The sequence below is a fragment of the Phaethon lepturus genome, unplaced genomic scaffold (assembly GCF_000687285.1).
Source record: "Phaethon lepturus isolate BGI_N335 unplaced genomic scaffold, ASM68728v1 scaffold20950, whole genome shotgun sequence".
Classification (NCBI taxonomy): domain Eukaryota; kingdom Metazoa; phylum Chordata; class Aves; order Phaethontiformes; family Phaethontidae; genus Phaethon; species Phaethon lepturus.
The window spans coordinates 24,202-42,448 of record NW_010511471.1 but is presented as its reverse complement, the minus strand read 5'-3'; the positions used below and the strand labels follow the sequence as shown (position 1 = coordinate 42,448).

The following is an 18,247-nucleotide window of genomic DNA, read 5'->3' as shown; positions in this document are numbered from 1 at the left end:
AGTACGAGAGCTATTTCCATTTTGACTGGTAGGGCAGGGAAATTCTGTCCAGTTTGCTTCTCCTCACTTGGAAGCTTTTTTAAAAAAAATGGTGTACATTGATCATTATTGGAAAGAAACCAATGTGTTGTATAGAGTGTGACAGCTTTCACATAGCCAAATGCTGCCACGAGTCAAAACTGAGAGGAGGAGCGTTACTCATCAGTGCTGGGAAACTTGTGGGCACAAAGGCAGTGCCAGTTCCTTCCCAGGTGATGCCTGTATGTGGTTTATTTCCATGAACGGAACAATGATTTTGTTAGAAAACTGGATTTTCTAAAAAGTATTTCTAAAACCTATTTCAGGAGTTGTTCTAAAGCCCCTCTCCCTGCAGTGGGGAAGAAACCATGTAGGAGAAGGCAGGATCGCTTTTGTGTAAACCAGCTGAATGTCCCTGGGCAGCAGCAGCAGCTCTCCACCCTGGCCCCGAGCAGGGAGCTCCCCGGGCAGTGCCAGCAGCTGCCCTCTTCAAATGGGAAATGCGACTGTGGCGAGTTGGGAATATCACCAGGGCCTGAGGCTCTATTAGCTTTCCAGACCAGGTAGAGTAAGGAGCAATTACGTGCTTTTGCCTAAGACTCCTCGGCTTTCTCTCCAACCCACTTGCTTCCTGCTCATCTGGAAAGGCAAAACGTCTTGGGAAGAAGAGAGGGGAAGGGAATATGCTGCGATGGAAGTATCTCATCCCCTTTGTCTCCCAAATGCCTGTGTACAGGAGGGATACAGTCTGTGCTTAAAGGTGGCTCCCTGGGGGGCCCCAGTTTGGCAAGCAGACTGGTAGGGAACACATGCTCTGAAGCCTGAGGTTGTCTCAAATGAAATGATATTTGAATCTCACCATGCAGGTCTTATTAATTCATGAGTCTTAATATGGCCATAAGGCTATAAATTCAGGGATTTTGACCTCAAAGTCTTTGAGTGTGTTTAAAAATAGCTCACCCATCCTCATTTTATCACTTCATATACTCTGACACAATTTTGGAACCTGCTTCCATCCCATCTAGCAGGGGAACATTATAATTAAGAATCAGTTTTGAAAGGCTGTTCTCTCTTAGCTTAAGGCAGAATAAGGCTTCATGTATTTTGCAGGAGATTATAAACAATTCATCGGCTAAAATTAGCAGTAAAAAGGGAGCCCCAGTTCTTTCCTGAGCTGTGGTTTATACCACAAAGACTTAGTGTTTTTAAATCATGACAGAGCTCTCTAAAAACCTTGAAAGCATATTATGTATGTGTCGCTTTGGCTCAGTTAGGAATAGTCTCACCTCTAAGCCAGAAGGCCATGGGTTCAAGTTCCATGCCCGCCCTTGGATTTAGCTGTCTCACAGTAATTTTATTACAGAAAATGTTTTAAAATAGAGCCATGGGGGAAGAAGAGTGAAATTTTTCTATCTGTAACTGTACTGTGAGACATTCAGTCATTGGGACGATACGTTAAATCACTGCTCTTACTGCCTAGCTTTGCTCAGTGGCCATAAAGCCTCTAAAAGAAAGGGGCTAGCCCTATAATGCTGTGGCAGTTTTCTCTCTTCTTGACAAAAAAAGTTCTAATTCTTGGGAGCGTGTCTGTGAGCTACTGTTCCCTGTCTGAAAGCAATTTGTGTTTTCACCGTGCTGCCACAAGGACGGGCTTCCTTGATGGTACTTTGCTCTGCAAGAGCTGAAAAATGACAGCTGTCAAATGAGTCTTGACTTTACCTTTTACTGCTGATGAGTAACGGGGCGGGGGGAACAAACCTTTGAACTGAAAATGCCATAGATAATTTAAAAAGTTAATTTGCAAAAATATCCAACGGAAGTGCGAGGTTAGGGTTGTTTGTAGCAACAATAAAGCCAGGTGTTCTCAGCTGCAAAGGTAAACTCCGTATTGCGTCTGTTCAGGGTAGAGTGCTAACCACTGATGTCCTTCAACTTCCCCATAGAGAGGAGGGCAGAGTGACTTAAGCTTTAGACTTTATAGTTTCAATTGAGGTTGTGCCAACAAGCATGTGGTCTTATAACATGAAGTGTTTATGTTTGTTGCTTACAGGTATGTGTATTAACTTACCGGAAGTTCACTGTCTCTTAAATACAATTCGCTTTTATTTTAGGGAGGAAAAAAAAATTATTTTCTATTGGTTTTGTAGAATACTTAGAAGGGTTTTAGCATATTTATACAAAATGGAAGCTATGTTGTAAAGCAGTATCTAATTTCCTTTGGGGTCCAGGATTATGTGCAGCATAGTTGCTCACAACTCATTTCTTTCCCTGAAAATAATTTTACCCAATAATTTTCAATTTCTGTTCCTGTGGCACGAATGCAAAATGCTTCTGGATGGATGATTTTCTTTTGTTTAGCAATATTTGTTACATTTCAGTAAAGCTCTCGGTGTTTTCAGATTTCTCTCCTGATCTGTTTTGAGGCTTTTCTGCCACAGGAATGTTGCAGCTCAAATTTTTACTTGCATAGTTAAAGGAGTTCTTAAATGGGGAGTATGGATGGTGGTGATCGGTGATGCTTTACTGGGGTAAGAGTTCCTGCCAGAATTTGTAGACCACTGTCACTCTGCCTGATGGAGGGCTTATGGAAAAACGATTAATGTGTATGAGAGCTTTGAATCTTCAGACCTGAATTATCAAATGAAATGTTTTGACAAGAACTCTGGCCAAGATATGTTTGGCGCATGACTAACATCCGGGAAAGGTAGATTTATCTACATAAGACGCTGATGGTTCTTGTATGTCCACTTGCTAAATTAGATTAAATACATTCCTGTTATTAATTTTTTTCAGATAAGCCATTACTGGGGGTGTTACAGAGTCTACGAGAATCGGGACAAGAGATGGGGGGATAAATCCATCTTGTCGTGGCAGGAATGTTGGCCCATTTAGTCATATCTGGGATGTGGGTGGGGTGGTCTGTGCAACGCTTGAGTTGGTAATGACCTGTCAAAAATAGGAGTAAAGGGGGGGCTAGCCAGCTAGCCTGGGAGGGGAGGTGTCCACAAGACAGATTTCTGCACTAAGTTGTGGTCCGTGCTGGGAGAAAAAGATTGAGAATCCTTCCCGTAGAGCCTGGCTTAGCAGTATTGACTGAACGCGAGGCAAAGGGGAAAGGAAATGGTGCCGCTCTGGAGCACAGTGATCCAACTGTGTGAAATCAGTGTGGGTGCTATTAAAATGCCATCTTCTTCTCCCTTCCCCTTTCCTTCCTCCCTCTCTCCCCCTCTGCTGTCAGCCTGGCTGAAGAAAAGTCAAATAACGTACGACTGTGTTCCTTGGCATCACAACTGCAATTTCCCTTTAGGGGCTTCAAACTTGAGAATGGGAGGTTTTAAATCTTGCTGATTCGTGCTATTCCAGCAAGCATATGTGTGAGGAGAAAGAACAATGCCAGTTAGAAACAGAAATCACAAGTGAGAAATCATTGCTGCTAAATCAGGTGTTGCAGAGGCCAGTGGAAAAATCAGATGCTAAGAAAAGTAGGAAATTGCTTCGTTTAGAGCTGGGGAGGTTAATGAGAATGAATTAGAAAGTGCTCTCTGTGTATTCAGCCCCTAAGGATTTGAGCAAAGTTACAGGGATTTATTTACTGATTATCCAGACTATACAACTGGCAATAAGATTAAGTGAGGAATTTTGGAACATGCTGACATTTCTTATTTGCATCATTTACTATGGAGATCATTTGTCGGTACTGCACTGAGTTTGTGGTGAACCAGGGCTTAGTCTGGCCCAGCAGAGATGGATCTGGTACTTCTCATGGCTCGAGGGATGTGGGGGTGAAAACAGCTTAACGTCCTCTTTTTCGTCTCAGAGAGGAAACATCAAGTTTGTCTAGGTGCTTATCAGAGGAGAATTTTAGAATATTTTCCTAGGCATCATTAATTATGGAAAAGAGTGCAGTTATAGGTGACACATAGCATTAGATCAACTAAAAATAAAGGACAAGGCTGTAATTTATAGAGCCCCTGCACTGGATGCTGTACAGAGCTCCCCCACTACAAGGCCTCCTCCAAGTCCATCCCTCCAAGCGCGCAGGCAGATATGCACGCTGCCCTTCTCCTCCTGTATTCAAGTTTATTTAAACCAGGCTGGTAAGTACTGAAAAGTTATCACCTCAACTGGAAGGGGAACCATGAAATAGGAGCTCAGTATAGGACCTAGGAAAAACAGAATTGTGATTTTTATTCTTTCTTCTGGGTGCCTGCCTCTGAAAGGATCACATTTTGTGAAAACCACGCAACTCTTCTGTATTAAACACATAGACACGTGAAGTCATAAGCTATCTTTTAAATATGTATTCTTGAGGCTGAGGCCTGTGCACTGTTACTGGAATAAGGAAAATTTTGTTTGGGACCCTCTCTTTCATTGTTACTGCTAAGTAAAAGTCCTCAATAGTGATCAGTTCTGCCAACATTGCTTTTAAGACTGGTTTTGGTAAGGAGACAAATAACAGAGATCAATGGCAAGGTGTTATTTCAGTCTTTGTGATGACTCTTAATATTTCTCTCATCAGCATCACAAATGACTAATTCTCCTGCTTTCTATTTTCATCATCTTTGGTAGATGCTCCAAGACTTCTCTTTATTTTCCTTCTTAGGGGAACTGCATACCACAGCCAGGAGCTTTAATCTTTTAATCCTCAGATGTCTAGTTGATGCCTCCACCCATTGATTACCTTCTTTCACAGCAAATGATCCTGTTCCCTTTACAGTTAATGTCCACTGCTGGATTGGGCTGTTGTCTCTGGGAATGTGTTTCACGCACTTGGTAACAAACGCACAATAAATTTCAGCCTGAACATTTTTTGGGCTAATCATCACACTTCGAGTCTTTATCATCATGACTTGAATTCCTGGGTAACTCTCTACTATTTGAGACTTCCCAAGATCCACTGACCTCCTTCCACACTGAAATAATGGCAAATATTGTGCCAATAGTATCTCACATCCTAGATTTTTTTCTAATGTGCTCTTATAAATATGGGGCACTTCATGTGTTGTTATGACAAGGAAATTCTTTGACTGAAAAGTTTGCAGATTCCAAAGTAGTATTTGTTTTATAAACAAAGGTGCTGTTTTGCTTATGCCAGCCTCTTTCTGCTTTTGCTTGTCCAGCAGTCTGTTCTGAAAAGCATGAAGCAGCTGTTGGCACCGAATCAAAACTTGCAGCATAGGGAGGGTTATGTAAAAGTCCTTTGTGTGAGATGTACATGGCAGCAAATGGTGAAACTGGAGTTTAAATTCTTTGAGGGGAGATGGCTATTCATGGCAATGTTTTATTTTTTACTTGATTTTTGCAAAGGTAGAATATATTGTAATTCTTTTATTTTATTTTATTTTCAGAAACACCCTTTCTTGTTGCAGTGTTGTCAGCTTGTAATTTCATGCGTCTTTGCACCCAGTATCACCCACTGGGTGCAAGGCCTGGAAGAGATTGTTTACTTCCTTCCCCTGCCTCAAGGCAGGATCTCTTTACCTAGGTAATTTCTGAGGGATGTTGGTCTAACCTTTGGAGGAGATCTGCAACTCTCCTACCCATCTATTTCTGTGCTTCACTGTTCTTACCATCTCACACTTTCCAAATTCCCACATTTGTTCAACATCTTCTCCTATCCACAAAGACACTCATTTCTGCCCTTCTACAGGTGGTTTTTTTGTGAACTCATCAGGCCCAAGTGATCTTAGGTTTTCCTTTCAGGTAATATTTTACAGAGCCCTGAGCATCCTCCTCAATGGCTTCCTCTGAACACACTCAAAATGTGCCACCAATTTTTGGTAGTGTGATAATCAGAATTAGATGCACAATTCTTGTACTGATTTCATAACAGCAAGACATTGTTGACTAATACTCTGTTTATATTGTGCTATAGACACAGTTCCTTTTCTGCTGAACTGCTCCTTAAGTGGCCATTCTCATGCTGTATGTTTAGAACTGATGTATTCCTGCCCAAGTCAAATCTTTTCTATTCATAATGAATTTCATCTAGATTTTTAAACGGTTTCTCCAGATCATTGTGAATTCAGCTAACGTATTCACATCCCCTTCCAGTTTCTTCTGATCTGTAATTGTAATAAGCAAAGGCTATAATCCACCATCCTGAGCATTAAGGCATTAATAAGCACATTTAAAAATACAGCCCGTATGAAAGTCCCTTTGATAGAGTTTTCCAGTTTGACAGTGAGCCATTGACAGTTTTTCTATGGAAATGAGCATCCAACCAGTAACTGCAGGGAGAGCGCACTTCCCTTTATGAACATGTCACTTGAGATTTTACTGGTCTGAAATATGTGGCATCTAATGTTAATATCTTACCCGTAAGACCTGAATCTGTGCTCTAAAAGGAGATTGCATTGATTTGACATGATTAGTTGTCAACCTGTTATGAACTATAAGACAAAAGTAACTCCAAATGTGTCAGAGTTCTGGTAATACATCATTCCTTTCTGTCTCACAGTTCCAAATCAGCTTCTTGATTGAAGAAGGCAGGAAAAGAGCCTAGCATAGATGGTGAATGTTCGCGATCGTTCACGCTATGTAAATATCTAGGGAGCAGTATGTGGGTTCAGCAGAAGGTTTTAACTAATGGTCTGTGCTATACAATGTCTGTAACCACAAAGAAGAATCCAAGCAGATGATTGTTTAAGCTAATCCAGATAGTTAAATACTTCTGAATGAAATTGAGCTAGGCTATATCTTTCTTCTACGTGGTTATGAAGTGAGAGAGATCATGTGTGCAAGGGAAAGCGGGATCATAACCTCTGCTTAGAGCAGTTCAAGGCTGCTAATGAAAGCATAGTAGCTGAAAGGGGCAGCCTGTGGGTGGCTCAGTAAGGCAACAGCAGTACAAAGTCAGGAGATGCTGAAAGCATGGAAAAGAGTGGCAAAGTCACCCTCTGTGAGGGAAAAGGACAGCTTCCAAGCTACCCGGGAAATGTTCTTTTTCTGCTGCTTGCTTTGTTGTAAATACACAAAAGTAATGTATTGTCATTTACTTGTGGTTCCTTCCAGTAAGAAAACCTCACTGTGTGAAGCCGTCATGTGGTTTCAGAAGTCCTCTGGCAAAAGGCACACTATGTACAGCTGAGAGTATATTAGCTAAATTATAAATACAGCATCAAACTGCAATGAAGAGAGAATATCAAGAATCAGTTGTAAAGATTTAGGAAAAGGCAGGGGGGGTTCGGACAACTGCAGTCTGCTGAGTGTTGGTACATTAAAGAAAAACCTTACTTGGACAGGAATAGGTAAAATAGATTTTATATATTCAGCATCTGTGAATTAAAGTATAAATACAATCTGGAGAGAATAATTCACCTTCAGGTGCTGGTTGTTGTTACGAACTTGCATCTGTAAATGAAAGATATGAAAGCAGCTTTTAAAAGATTGGTTTTTCACTGCAGCCATGGACTTATTTCTTAGCGTTGCTTTGCTGCTGCTTTGACTTTTACCCTTTAGTCAGTCACCTTCCAGTCTGCTTCCTCTCAGTCATTTTTAATAGAATGCCTTTTTGATTACAGAAAATTGGTTGATACACTGCTCTAATGAAAATGCTAGACAAATGCTCCTTCTTGGAACTGACATCAGGAATGTTATACAAGACATTCTTAAATATGCTGGCAGCTGCCCTGAATGTAATGAAATCATGGAAATTAGAAGTATTGCACTCTCTGTGTGGCCAGCTCAGGACTGTTTTCAGTATGTTGCCAGTTTTGCTGTGAATTTCGAAAGGAATCACTTTTCCTGAATTTTTCTTAGGACCCTAACATGCTTATAATTCCCACTACCAGGAAAATTATCCTGATATTCTGAGATACTATTCCTTTTTTTTTTTTTTTTTTTTTGGATTGCACATACTTCCTCATGCCTACATCCCTTTGTACCATGCTAAATCATTCTTCTTTGCAGCAGAGGGTTTACAGTCTTCAGAAGACCGATAACTTTTCTGGTAGAAATGCATGTGTAGGGTGAAATCTATTCCCACTGCAGCCAGCAGTAAAATTCTCACAAACTTAAGTGGTTTGGATTTCACAGACAGTTTTTACTCTTCTCTTGCATGACGCTTTAGTTAATCCTTAATACATTCTTAGTACAGAAGGTATCTGAATGCAGGAAAGGTAGAAGAGTAAAAATGATGCATACTTTGTGTTTCACTAGCACCTTTCCATGCAAGGATCACAAAGCAGCTTACGAAAGACAGGTGAGACCTGCTGCAGAGCAGAAGCAATGGATATTATTTTCATTCTTCTAACGTGCAGGGAAAGTAGAAGGGAAGGACCTTATCTCTCTGCAACGCGTAAGTGTGTATAAATGAAAGGACCATCCTGGCTTCCATGTTACCTTCTCTTTGTCTGTGTGTTTATTCACTTATTGCTTCTCTGTAGCTTTGGTGTATTTTCATTGGAAATTCTGAATTTGCGTTTTCCAAGATGAACCTAATTTTCCTTACCTGGTTTGTTAGCACTCTAGATTCTTCCATAGTTTCTTTGTTGGAGGCTTACAAAGGTTCCTAAAGTAATTGTGGTTGTGTTCATTTGAAGTAATAATATTCCATTCCTGTCAACAACTAATAGCAGTATTAAGCAAGAGTCAAATGAACAAATATTTAGCCCAGATTCATAGGCTGTCTCTAACACTTGCTATTGGAACTAGCAAGTTCTGGCTCGAGGATGAGGAGCACTGAAAGGGGACTGTGGCTGCCTTGGCTGCTGGGAAAGAAGGCACAGAAACCTGTTTCCAGCTTCTTCGTTCTCCTTTTCTGTTCAGCATGGATGTTCTGTTCAAGAGCGGTCAGAGAGATATGAGGGTTTTCTTACTTATCCTGGTTTGGGTTTATTCATTGCAACAGCTTTGCAAAAGCCTTTCTAGAACGCAGAGTGGCAGGGACTCGGGCTGAGGAGTGGCTTGCACTGAAGCTAGAGTCACTGCAATGCCCAGTGAGAAAACCAGCTGTTTTGAAAGGATGACGTGGAGATGGAATAGGGTGTCTGCATCACTTCTGTCTTGTTGTGAAGCCCAGCTTTCCCAGGCAAGCTTACTCTCAGATGCCGCTGTTGGCACAACGCAGAGACGGCTTACAAAAGAAAGTAGGTGTACGGTAGAGCACAGGAATCTGTTAGAAATAGATTTCCATGTGCGTGATGCGATACAATCAAGATGGTGTCTGGCATGAAAAGCCTTCAGTTGAGACATCAAATCATTAAGAATACTGTGGCCAGACGCTTTGATAATAAATTACTGTAAGCTCATGAAAGATTGATCTTTTTTGATTTCAGAGAAAATAAATCAACAGTATGAAGTCAGCTCTATTACAGTTTCAAACAAGAGACGGGCTCCTGAAGTATTATCCACTTTCTGTAAATATCACCTATGAGCCTGTATATAAAAGGTTAAATGTTTGCAGACTATTACCCTTTGCCTTAAAGATCAGAGACAAATTACTATTTTTACTTTACATTCTCTTGATGAGGATAATGATAAACATCTGTCACTTTGCTGCTTAGCCAGCTAAGAATCTTACTGCAATCTGTAATTTAAACAGTGAAGAGGAAAAAAAAAAAAAAAAGAAAAAGAAAAGAAAAAAACATCCATGGACAAACTGCACTTTATATAGACAGCAAAGAAGAAAAGAAAGAGAATAAGTCAAATGCAGGGGAACTGGGAAGGGGGCATTTTCGGTCTACAGTTACTCTGCTAAAATCTGTGGATATATGAGAGATGTATGATTTTCCATTTATTTGGTATTTCACAGGGAAAATTATAGTTAGTTTCTTTGCAGACGTGGAGGCTAAGGAAAATACTCAATCTGCATGCTCTGACTTTTTTGCATATGCGGTTTATTAACAAAATGATTACGGTTTATAGGGTAGTGTGTCTACTGGTGTTACAGAATTGAAACCACTATTTCCTCAAGAGCTCTTTCAGTGTCCTCCACAGTCCCAAGATTCTTAGGAAGCACTGCTAATTATTTTTAAAGTCCGTATATTAACTGGTTTTCTAGTAATTCGTCTGTAATGAAAAACAATTTGAACTTTTGAAACTTCTTTTACAAACATTTAGTTTTGTTTCAAAATGGTACATGAGATCTTATTTCTTAACAAACCTATAACTTAACAAATCACAACCTTCACCATTTTATTTAGACTGGACTGACCAAGCCGTGGTTTACAAGGGGTAAATACAAAGTGGTCTACCTGCCAATGCTGCATGAGTGGAAGCAGACCCTGCGATAGGAGATGAAACTAGGAATCTCTTTTTGGCCCAACAAGAATGGATTTCATGCAGGCAGAACCTTCTTTGGTGACATGTTTGCATATCTAGCTCTAATGGTCTTTCACTAATGGGTTAATTACCGATTTCAAATGCTCCAGGAATCTGTAAAGCACTAGTGATGTGCAAATTTTAGCTAAACGCTATATTGTAAATGGAGCTGTGCTGACAGGGGTCTGGCTGGTATATAAGTAGTTCTTGTTATTGGGTTAATCATTTTGTGCAAGTACTTTTGGTTTCTTCATGTTGTGCTTCTAGGTACCAGCAGAACAGGTTTAGATTTTATAGTTGATGCTAATATGGCTTTGGTGGTCATTTTTAGGGAGAAGTATCGTATGTCAGAGTTTGGGGAAAAGAATGTTGTTCTTTGTACTTTCCAGGTTGAAATTCCATTCTTTTGGCATCTTTGAGCCTCAGAAAGGAGTTTGATTTTCACCAAAAGGCTACTATTCTTTTTTTTTTAGGTTTCCTTATATTTATACAGGCCAGACTGAAGCAAAGTACATACCTTTTAGCTTCCAGTTAAAGTTTCTAGTATTTTCTTTAGTTAGGTCAGCTGCTTACATACAAAGACTTTTTTTTTTTTTTTTTTTTGTCCAGTGAAAGAGAGACCTCTAATATATAATCCAGCCTATGTTATGCTGAGCTTTGAGCACTGGATCCAATGATGCTTTTGCTGTTATCCTTCATATATCTTTTGTTTATATAGGTGCTATTCACATCTAACAAGTTTGAGGTTGAACTGCAGAATTTGTCACAGTTGAGTCATCCTTAAATAACATGGATGTTTTTTACCCATAGGAGGGTAAAATTCAAAATTGAGACTTACAGTGCTGCTTTATGGCATGGGTCAAGCTGGCTGAATTTGAATGGTAAAAGATTTGATAATAAGTATTGCAGTACGTGATCCAAGATAATTTCTTGGTGTTTCATTCACCACCACAAGTCTTTGAAAAATTTCTTTAATATAAAATTACAAATTTGTGTGGAAATATGTAATGTACTTTGTGATAAAGGTCTTGCATCTCATATTGCATTAACCTTTTAAAGGTCCAAATTTAATGATGTTAAACTTCACATTTTAAACTCCAGACATTCTTTGTACGAGTTATGTTGCTGGATTACTACAGTTTAAGTCCATTTTTTTTTCCCAATGTATTTCCTGTTTACTGCAGTCTGAAAGACTTGACTCTTCTTTTTTTTCCTTCTGTATAGACTGAAAATGATGACAATGGCCAAGCAGACAATTTTTCAATGGACCCCCAGCTGGAGAGACAGGTGGAAACAATTCGAAATCTTGTGGATTCCTACATGTCTATTATCAACAAATGTATCCGAGATTTGATACCAAAAACAATCATGCATCTTATGATCAATAATGTAAGTAGCAGCCAGGGTTCTAAATTATTTTAACATGTCTGTCAAATCTCTTATGCTTAAACACACCTCTTGAATACAGCAGCAACAACAGCATGTACGAAAGAGAAGAACACACTCTCATATATGTCACACTCTGAGACAAAATATTCCAATCTTCTGTAGTAGCAGTAAGTTCTGCAGCCTTCTCAAAGGCTGGCACACTGCCTTGAGTTGTGTTTCCTTGATTTTCAGTCTGTAGCCCTTTGTCATGGTTTCTTAAAGCAGTTCTTATTTTATTTGGGTTTCTTTATATTTTCAGGTTACCGTTTTGAAGGAATAAATCTAGAAGCCTTGGACACTGTTGTTTAGATAAGCAGATGTGGTTGTTTGATTTATTGTGTGTGTCTTTCTTAGATCTGAAGATTATTTGGTTAAAGAAACGGCTTTGAGATATCACTGTTTTTCCACTGCACTAGGATCTCAGCCTTCACTTCTTGGCAGAGTTCTGAATGGACCTTGTTGAAAACTAACCTTAATGTTAGTGCCACTGCTGCCATGTAAATTAATAATGGAGAGCACACCTCCTGTTAGTTATGGGTAACGCCTTTTTTGTGAGGTCATCAAACCAATCAGTCTTTACAAATACAACATGTTAAAGGCAAATCTGGTTAGGAAGTAGCATTTACTTTTGACTCAGAGCCACCTCTAGCCTTTATCTGATGGATTTCATTAGCCCTGTGGAATTTGTGTTGCACTTAAGAGTTAGGTGGCTGGACAGAAAATTTTAGCGGGATTTCCTGATACATATAATTTGAGCAGAATTTTTGCATGAGGGTGAGAGATATTCCATTAACTTCTTTAGGTTTAGGGGAGTTGGGCTCCAAATAATGCTTTAGTCATGGGCAAGATTTTACAAAAGAGCACATGAACAATGGGACTGCCCTTTTTTTCCTGAAATCAGCCATGCTCCAGACTTTACAGCATGAGCGTGTCCTCTCTGCTCTTTCCAGATCACAGCTAGCGACTTGCTGCTTTGACTTAGCACAACCTCAGTGCCTTTTGAAAGGGCTGGTTTTTAGCTCTCATTTCACAAGTTGCAGAGTTCGGTGAGCAGTTTCTTTGGAAAGTTTACATTAAATTTTCTGCCACTCACCTCCTCATATGGAATAGTTTAAGGGTCTCTGAAGTGTGTGCTTTACTCAGAAGTAGAATACTATACGATTTTGTACTTCCAATCTCATCAGCTGTTAGTTACATCGGTAAAGTCTGCCATGCTGGCTGACAATGGCACACAGAAACAACATACTTAAAACATCATCTACCTTTCAACTGACCTCATAGTCCATAGCTGTGTTTGGGCTTGCTAGTGAGCTAAAACCTTCACCTCAATCCTAGAATTTAAATTTGTGGCAAAGAATCAAAACATTTTAAAGGACTGAAGAGTGAGACTGGAAACATTAATGCACTTGTTTCTGTGCAGCATAGGCAGTAAAATACCATATTAAAAACAATAGCTAAAATACCAATTTTTAAAAATCGGCACCATTGAAAAGAGAAAGAAATGTTTGAATTAAGACTGCTGAGCCCCAAGCCAAAAATTTATGCAAAGACCTGGAAAGCAGTGGAGCTGTGATGGAAGGTGGGTCCTGTTAAGTAGTGTGTGTGTTCCTTGGAGTCTTCTGAAGTCCAACCCATCCACCAGAAGTTAAGTGAAAACACCCTCCCTCCATCCCTCTTAACGAGCATATTCTGTACTTTCTGCTGCCCCATCGTGTTGCCTCCAAAACTCTGGAAACAAATCGATCCCAAGGAGTTTGTTTCCATGACAATTGTAACCTCCCAAGTCCTCCTAGAACTTCCTTTCCACTTTGTGGGCCTGTAAATGAGCACTTGGAATTCAGGGGAAGTATCGGATTCAAACTCGGTGTACAGAAAATAATTAGATGCTGTCCCTAAGCATATTTTGAGGCCTAAGCTCAGATTGTTGTATTCCAAATGCATCCCTTGTTCTTCCCTGTAGGGTGGATGTTGATTACCTTAAAAGAAAGTACATTTACCACACAGAACTGCATTGAGTTGCCATTAGTAATCCAAACATGCACAAACAAAACACACATTTCAGAATCTGTGTTTCATGGTGCCTAGGTATCACAGATTGTAGAAGAGGGGTGGTCTTACAGCAGACAGTGTATATACTCCATAAGCAATGCTGATATTCATCTCAGCTGAGTAGAAAAAGTCCACAGTACTTGTTACTACCAAACTTAAGGTTAAGGAATGGATTGTGTTTGCATTTCGGGCAGTGGTGTCTGTTGTAGCCTGCCCACTGATAAATGAAGCTGCCTTGCAAGCCCGTCTTACCCCACTCCGGCGTGACAGGGCAGGCTTTGTGGCATTGGCGTTTGAGATGCTTGCTATGGTTCAGCTTTGACTGTAGGTCTGATGTCTGTGAAGGAAAATGTTTTAAACCATTTGCGTGAGGCTGTTTCTAGAAAGGAGCAAAGGCATGAGTAAGTGTCACTTTCCCTTCCTTTTCCAAGCTGGAGAAAGCGGCTATTGTGGGAGATCTTCCTCTCTCTAGTACAGTGCATCCGACTGCAGACGGAAGGAGGTTGATCCAAGAACCGTCCTTAACGCAGCAGTCTTCCCCTTCCAGAATAGTTCAGGGAGTTACTTGAGTCTCCTGCTAGTGGCAGACGGGGATCTCTCATGATAATTGTCACAGGCTGATTTTTTTCAAACAGATATTTGTGGTTTAACAACGCTTTTACAATCAGCTCTGGCCTTAATCTAATTTTAGGACTTCTTCTTCTTCTTTTTTTGAAGTGATGCCATTAAAATGCTCATTTCATCGAATAGAATGTGATGCTGTTTAACTATGATATCTGTTTTTAATGTGGAGTTTTTGGCAATCATGAGGAAAGTAGTGTACTCTGGCTCTTGATCAGTACCATCTACTGGAAAACAGCATGAGACTCATGGAAAATTTTTGCAGGCTTTGCTAAGAATTTGTGCATCTCCTGTCATACATGAATGGGAAATGACAGCCAAGCTCAGGCAATATGGTTTTGTTTCCCTCTAAGGTCTGTGCTGGCCTTCTTTTCATTGCTAGGTGACCATAAAGGGTCCCGTGCCCATGCAGTTTGACTGCTCTCACTAACCTCATCTGAACACAAACTTTGCCTTAGTCTAACTGTCAGGGTTTAAATCAGTGTTGCTAAATTAGCACAAACCCATGTGCAAATGGAGCTCAGGTTTATGTAATCAGAATCTTGGGAATGTATTATCGTTAGTATCTCCAGCTCAAAAAAGCTTTATAGAGCAAAAAGCCAGATGAGAAATAGATCAGAACAGCAACAAAAGTCTCAAATGCAAGGACTTAGTAGGTCAGCAGTTGGTCTATTTACCACAGTCTTATTTAATCAGAGTACCTCTAGCTTTTTATCTCTTCTAATGTAGCCCAGGTTTCCATAACCAGGGCAGGCGTAGCAGGAAATCAATATAGTAAATTAGATTACTTGGAGACTTCTCCCTTCAGTTTGAATGTGTGTGGATGGGATATTTAGAATCTGACAAAGTTGCTGAAGATGAAAGGCATGTCTACAGTAGGGTAAATTGTTGCTAAGAAAATGATTGTCAGAGATGCTATCAAGCCTGAAAATTCCCATTCCCCGGGGAATTTAGTTTCAGATGGTATTGCTAATAGCTGCCATTTACCTCTGAGCCATTTAGAATTGGACCAAAATGCCAGCTGACTCCTGGGAGCTATTGGGAAGCCTGTTTGAAATGAACTATAAACATAGGTGTCACCTTAGAGACACAGACCAGTGTTAACTCTAGCCATGTCCAGTGTTTCAAGGACAGACACAAAAAACGGCCAGAGTGCATTGTGGAGTGACTGCGCAAAACCACCTGATCCTCACGTGTGAATCGTTGTCTCAGAATGTGGCTTCATAATTGCGTTAAGCCCATCTGTGTGCAGGCAGCTGCTAAAATATCCAGTCCATCCTTTTCCAGCTGCTCTGCCCAGTTGCAAGTGCCAGCCTTTCCCTGGGCCACAGCTAGACCTCAGGCTGCTGCACCATCAGCTCAATCTAAGTTCAGCATTTTTCAGTCCCTGATCTGACCTAACAAAAACGGCATTAATGTGAACTGGTGTAAGGTAGTAGGAGAAACAGATAAGATATGTCTGTCTCCTGGTTCCCTGGATATCACGTTTGTTTGTTTGTTTGGTGGTTTTTTTTGTTTGTTTGGTTGGTTGGTTTTTTGTTTTGTTTTTTGTTTTTCTGATGAAATAGGTAAAAGAATTTATCAACGCAGAGCTCCTGGCTCACTTGTATTCTTCTGAGGACCAAAACACTCTAATGGAGGAGTCGGCTGAACAGGCGCAGAGGCGAGATGAAATGCTCCGCATGTACCAAGCGCTAAAGGAAGCCCTAGCAATCATAGGCGACATTAGCACTAGCACTGTCTCAACCCCTGCACCACCTCCTGTAGATGACTCTTGGCTTCAGCAGGCCCGCAGGTAAGGATCCTCATATCAGTTTTGCAATGAAATTTAGGAGAGGCATCGGCATTAATAGCTCCCTCCCTCCCTGTCTCTTTGGGCAGATACTCTTCCAGGTCTTTCATGACATTTGCGCGGGAAATCAGAATGTTTTCCCACATATACATATAGATATGTATGAGAACACCAGACAGGATATTTGTCTTGTAGAAGACCATCCAGTGGATTTATAGTTTGTCTGATGCTTAAGATAGCAGCTGATTCTGTCACCCCAATTGTGCATCCACCAGGCCTCTTCTTGCAAGCTGTTGTTATAACTCAGCACCTCAGGCTCCATATCCTAGAAATTTTAAAATCCCTTACATTTACCTCTTTGCTCGTATGTTTATTTCTGACTATTGTAAGGCATTGTCTGTGGAAAAGGTAAGTGTGAGACTTAAATATACATGATGCTCTGACACTGACAGCAAAGGAAAATGCCAAGAAAAAAAAATTGTCGTAGGCATAAAAAAGGGTTTAATTTCTTTCTAAAAAAAAAACCCCAAACACCAAAAGAAAAACAAACCAACCCAAAACAAAAAAAAGCACTTTACTGAACTTCTTAAATCTCTGATATTTCATTAGATCACCTCCTCCAAGTCCCTCAACCCAGAGGAGGCCTACATTAAACAACCCTCCGACCAGACCTTTATCAGGCAGAGGACCTGCTCCTGCAATCCCGTCTCCAGGCCCTCAGTCGGGGGCTCCCCCGGTCCCGTTCCGCCCAGGACCACTGCCTCCATTTCCAAGTGGTGGTGAAGCCCTTGGAGGACCTCCCCAGGTTCCCTCTCGGCCAACCCGAGCTCCTCCCAGCGTCCCAAGGTAAGATGTTTAATCTTCCTGCTGGTGGGCATGGTTCTCTCCCTCTAGCATAACAGACAGATTCTGTACCATGTCAGAAAGTCAAGCACCATTGTTGAGTAAGTCTTGTAACGAAGCAAAATTGGGTGTTCCTTGCAGAGAGTTAAAGGTGTTTTGGAGGAACCAATTTTTAGCACAAATAGGACTTTTTGAAAAGATAGAAAGTTTCTTAACGAAAAAAAAAATTCCAGTCAGTCAGTTTGAAGACATTAGATTATTTTACATTAAGGACCCCTGTTCTGGTTGTGTTGTACCCACATAGGCGTTCACAGAGAGAGAGAGATCACCTACCCTTCCACCAGAAGAGAGGCAGGGGTACAACTCACCTGTGCCATTCTGAGTCCTCACCAGAGGAAGTAATGGTTCTTTTGGGAGAACATAAGAACAATCCTTGTAGAACCAGTGGAACAAACTGATAGGAGTCTGATTTTTATTCCCCAAGGCAAGTAATTTACAGCCAGTTGAAAACAGTCCATAGTTGTCTAACAGTGTAGGTCATATGGTACAAAACAATTAGTTAAGGAACAGGATTTTCATGACCACATCATTTCCTTTCCTTCCCAGGGCTTTGCATTTATCAGTACTTTTTAAAGTAGTTTTGCATATTTTATAATTTTGTGTGACATTAACTGCTTTTTATATAACTTATATGAATAAAATGTCCTCAATATTTGTTTTCACAATGACATAATACTCATAGTCACTCAGAGATATATATATATGAAAGCCTCTGGTTCCAAGGGCTTTGGTAACTTCATAAATTATGAGAGATTAGGCAATGTTGGAACAAAGGGGTTTCTCCATTTTTAATAAATTAACTGTTACATTAAAATTAATCACAGGTTGGAAAAAAAAGCCAGTTAAATAGAAACAAAAAGAATATGTGCATATTTTCAATTTTAGAAATGGTAATTGAGAAGAGAACCTTTGGAGAAAAACTTTCTTTTAAATAGATGAGATCTGTTGTAGTTGTCAGTAACTTAAATTTGAGGCTCAGCGTTTCTAATATAATTACCCTTTATAATATGAAGAATAAATACATGAGGTTTATCAAAGGAATGAAGTGGTTTTATATGTTTGCTATGAAAAGGGCGCTGTTGCATCAGTGCCCAACCATGAAATGCACTCTTTCATCGTAGTGGATATCCCGTAGCTTGCAGTAGGACCACTGGGGAGAAACCTCAGATTGCC

At 40.3% G+C, this 18,247-nt stretch overlaps 1 protein-coding gene across 1 annotated transcript in view; it reads left to right on the top strand.

Annotated features, from left to right (window-relative positions):
* The window catches only part of DNM3 (dynamin 3), a 172,359-nt gene that overhangs the window by 141,759 nt on the left and 12,353 nt on the right, over positions 1 to 18,247 (top strand). The window contains exons 19-21 of the mRNA XM_010284144.1: positions 11,506 to 11,670; positions 15,948 to 16,174; positions 16,781 to 17,017. Coding sequence (XP_010282446.1) covers positions 11,506 to 11,670; positions 15,948 to 16,174; positions 16,781 to 17,017 — 629 coding nt within the window. The remainder of the gene's footprint in view (positions 1 to 11,505; positions 11,671 to 15,947; positions 16,175 to 16,780; positions 17,018 to 18,247) is intronic.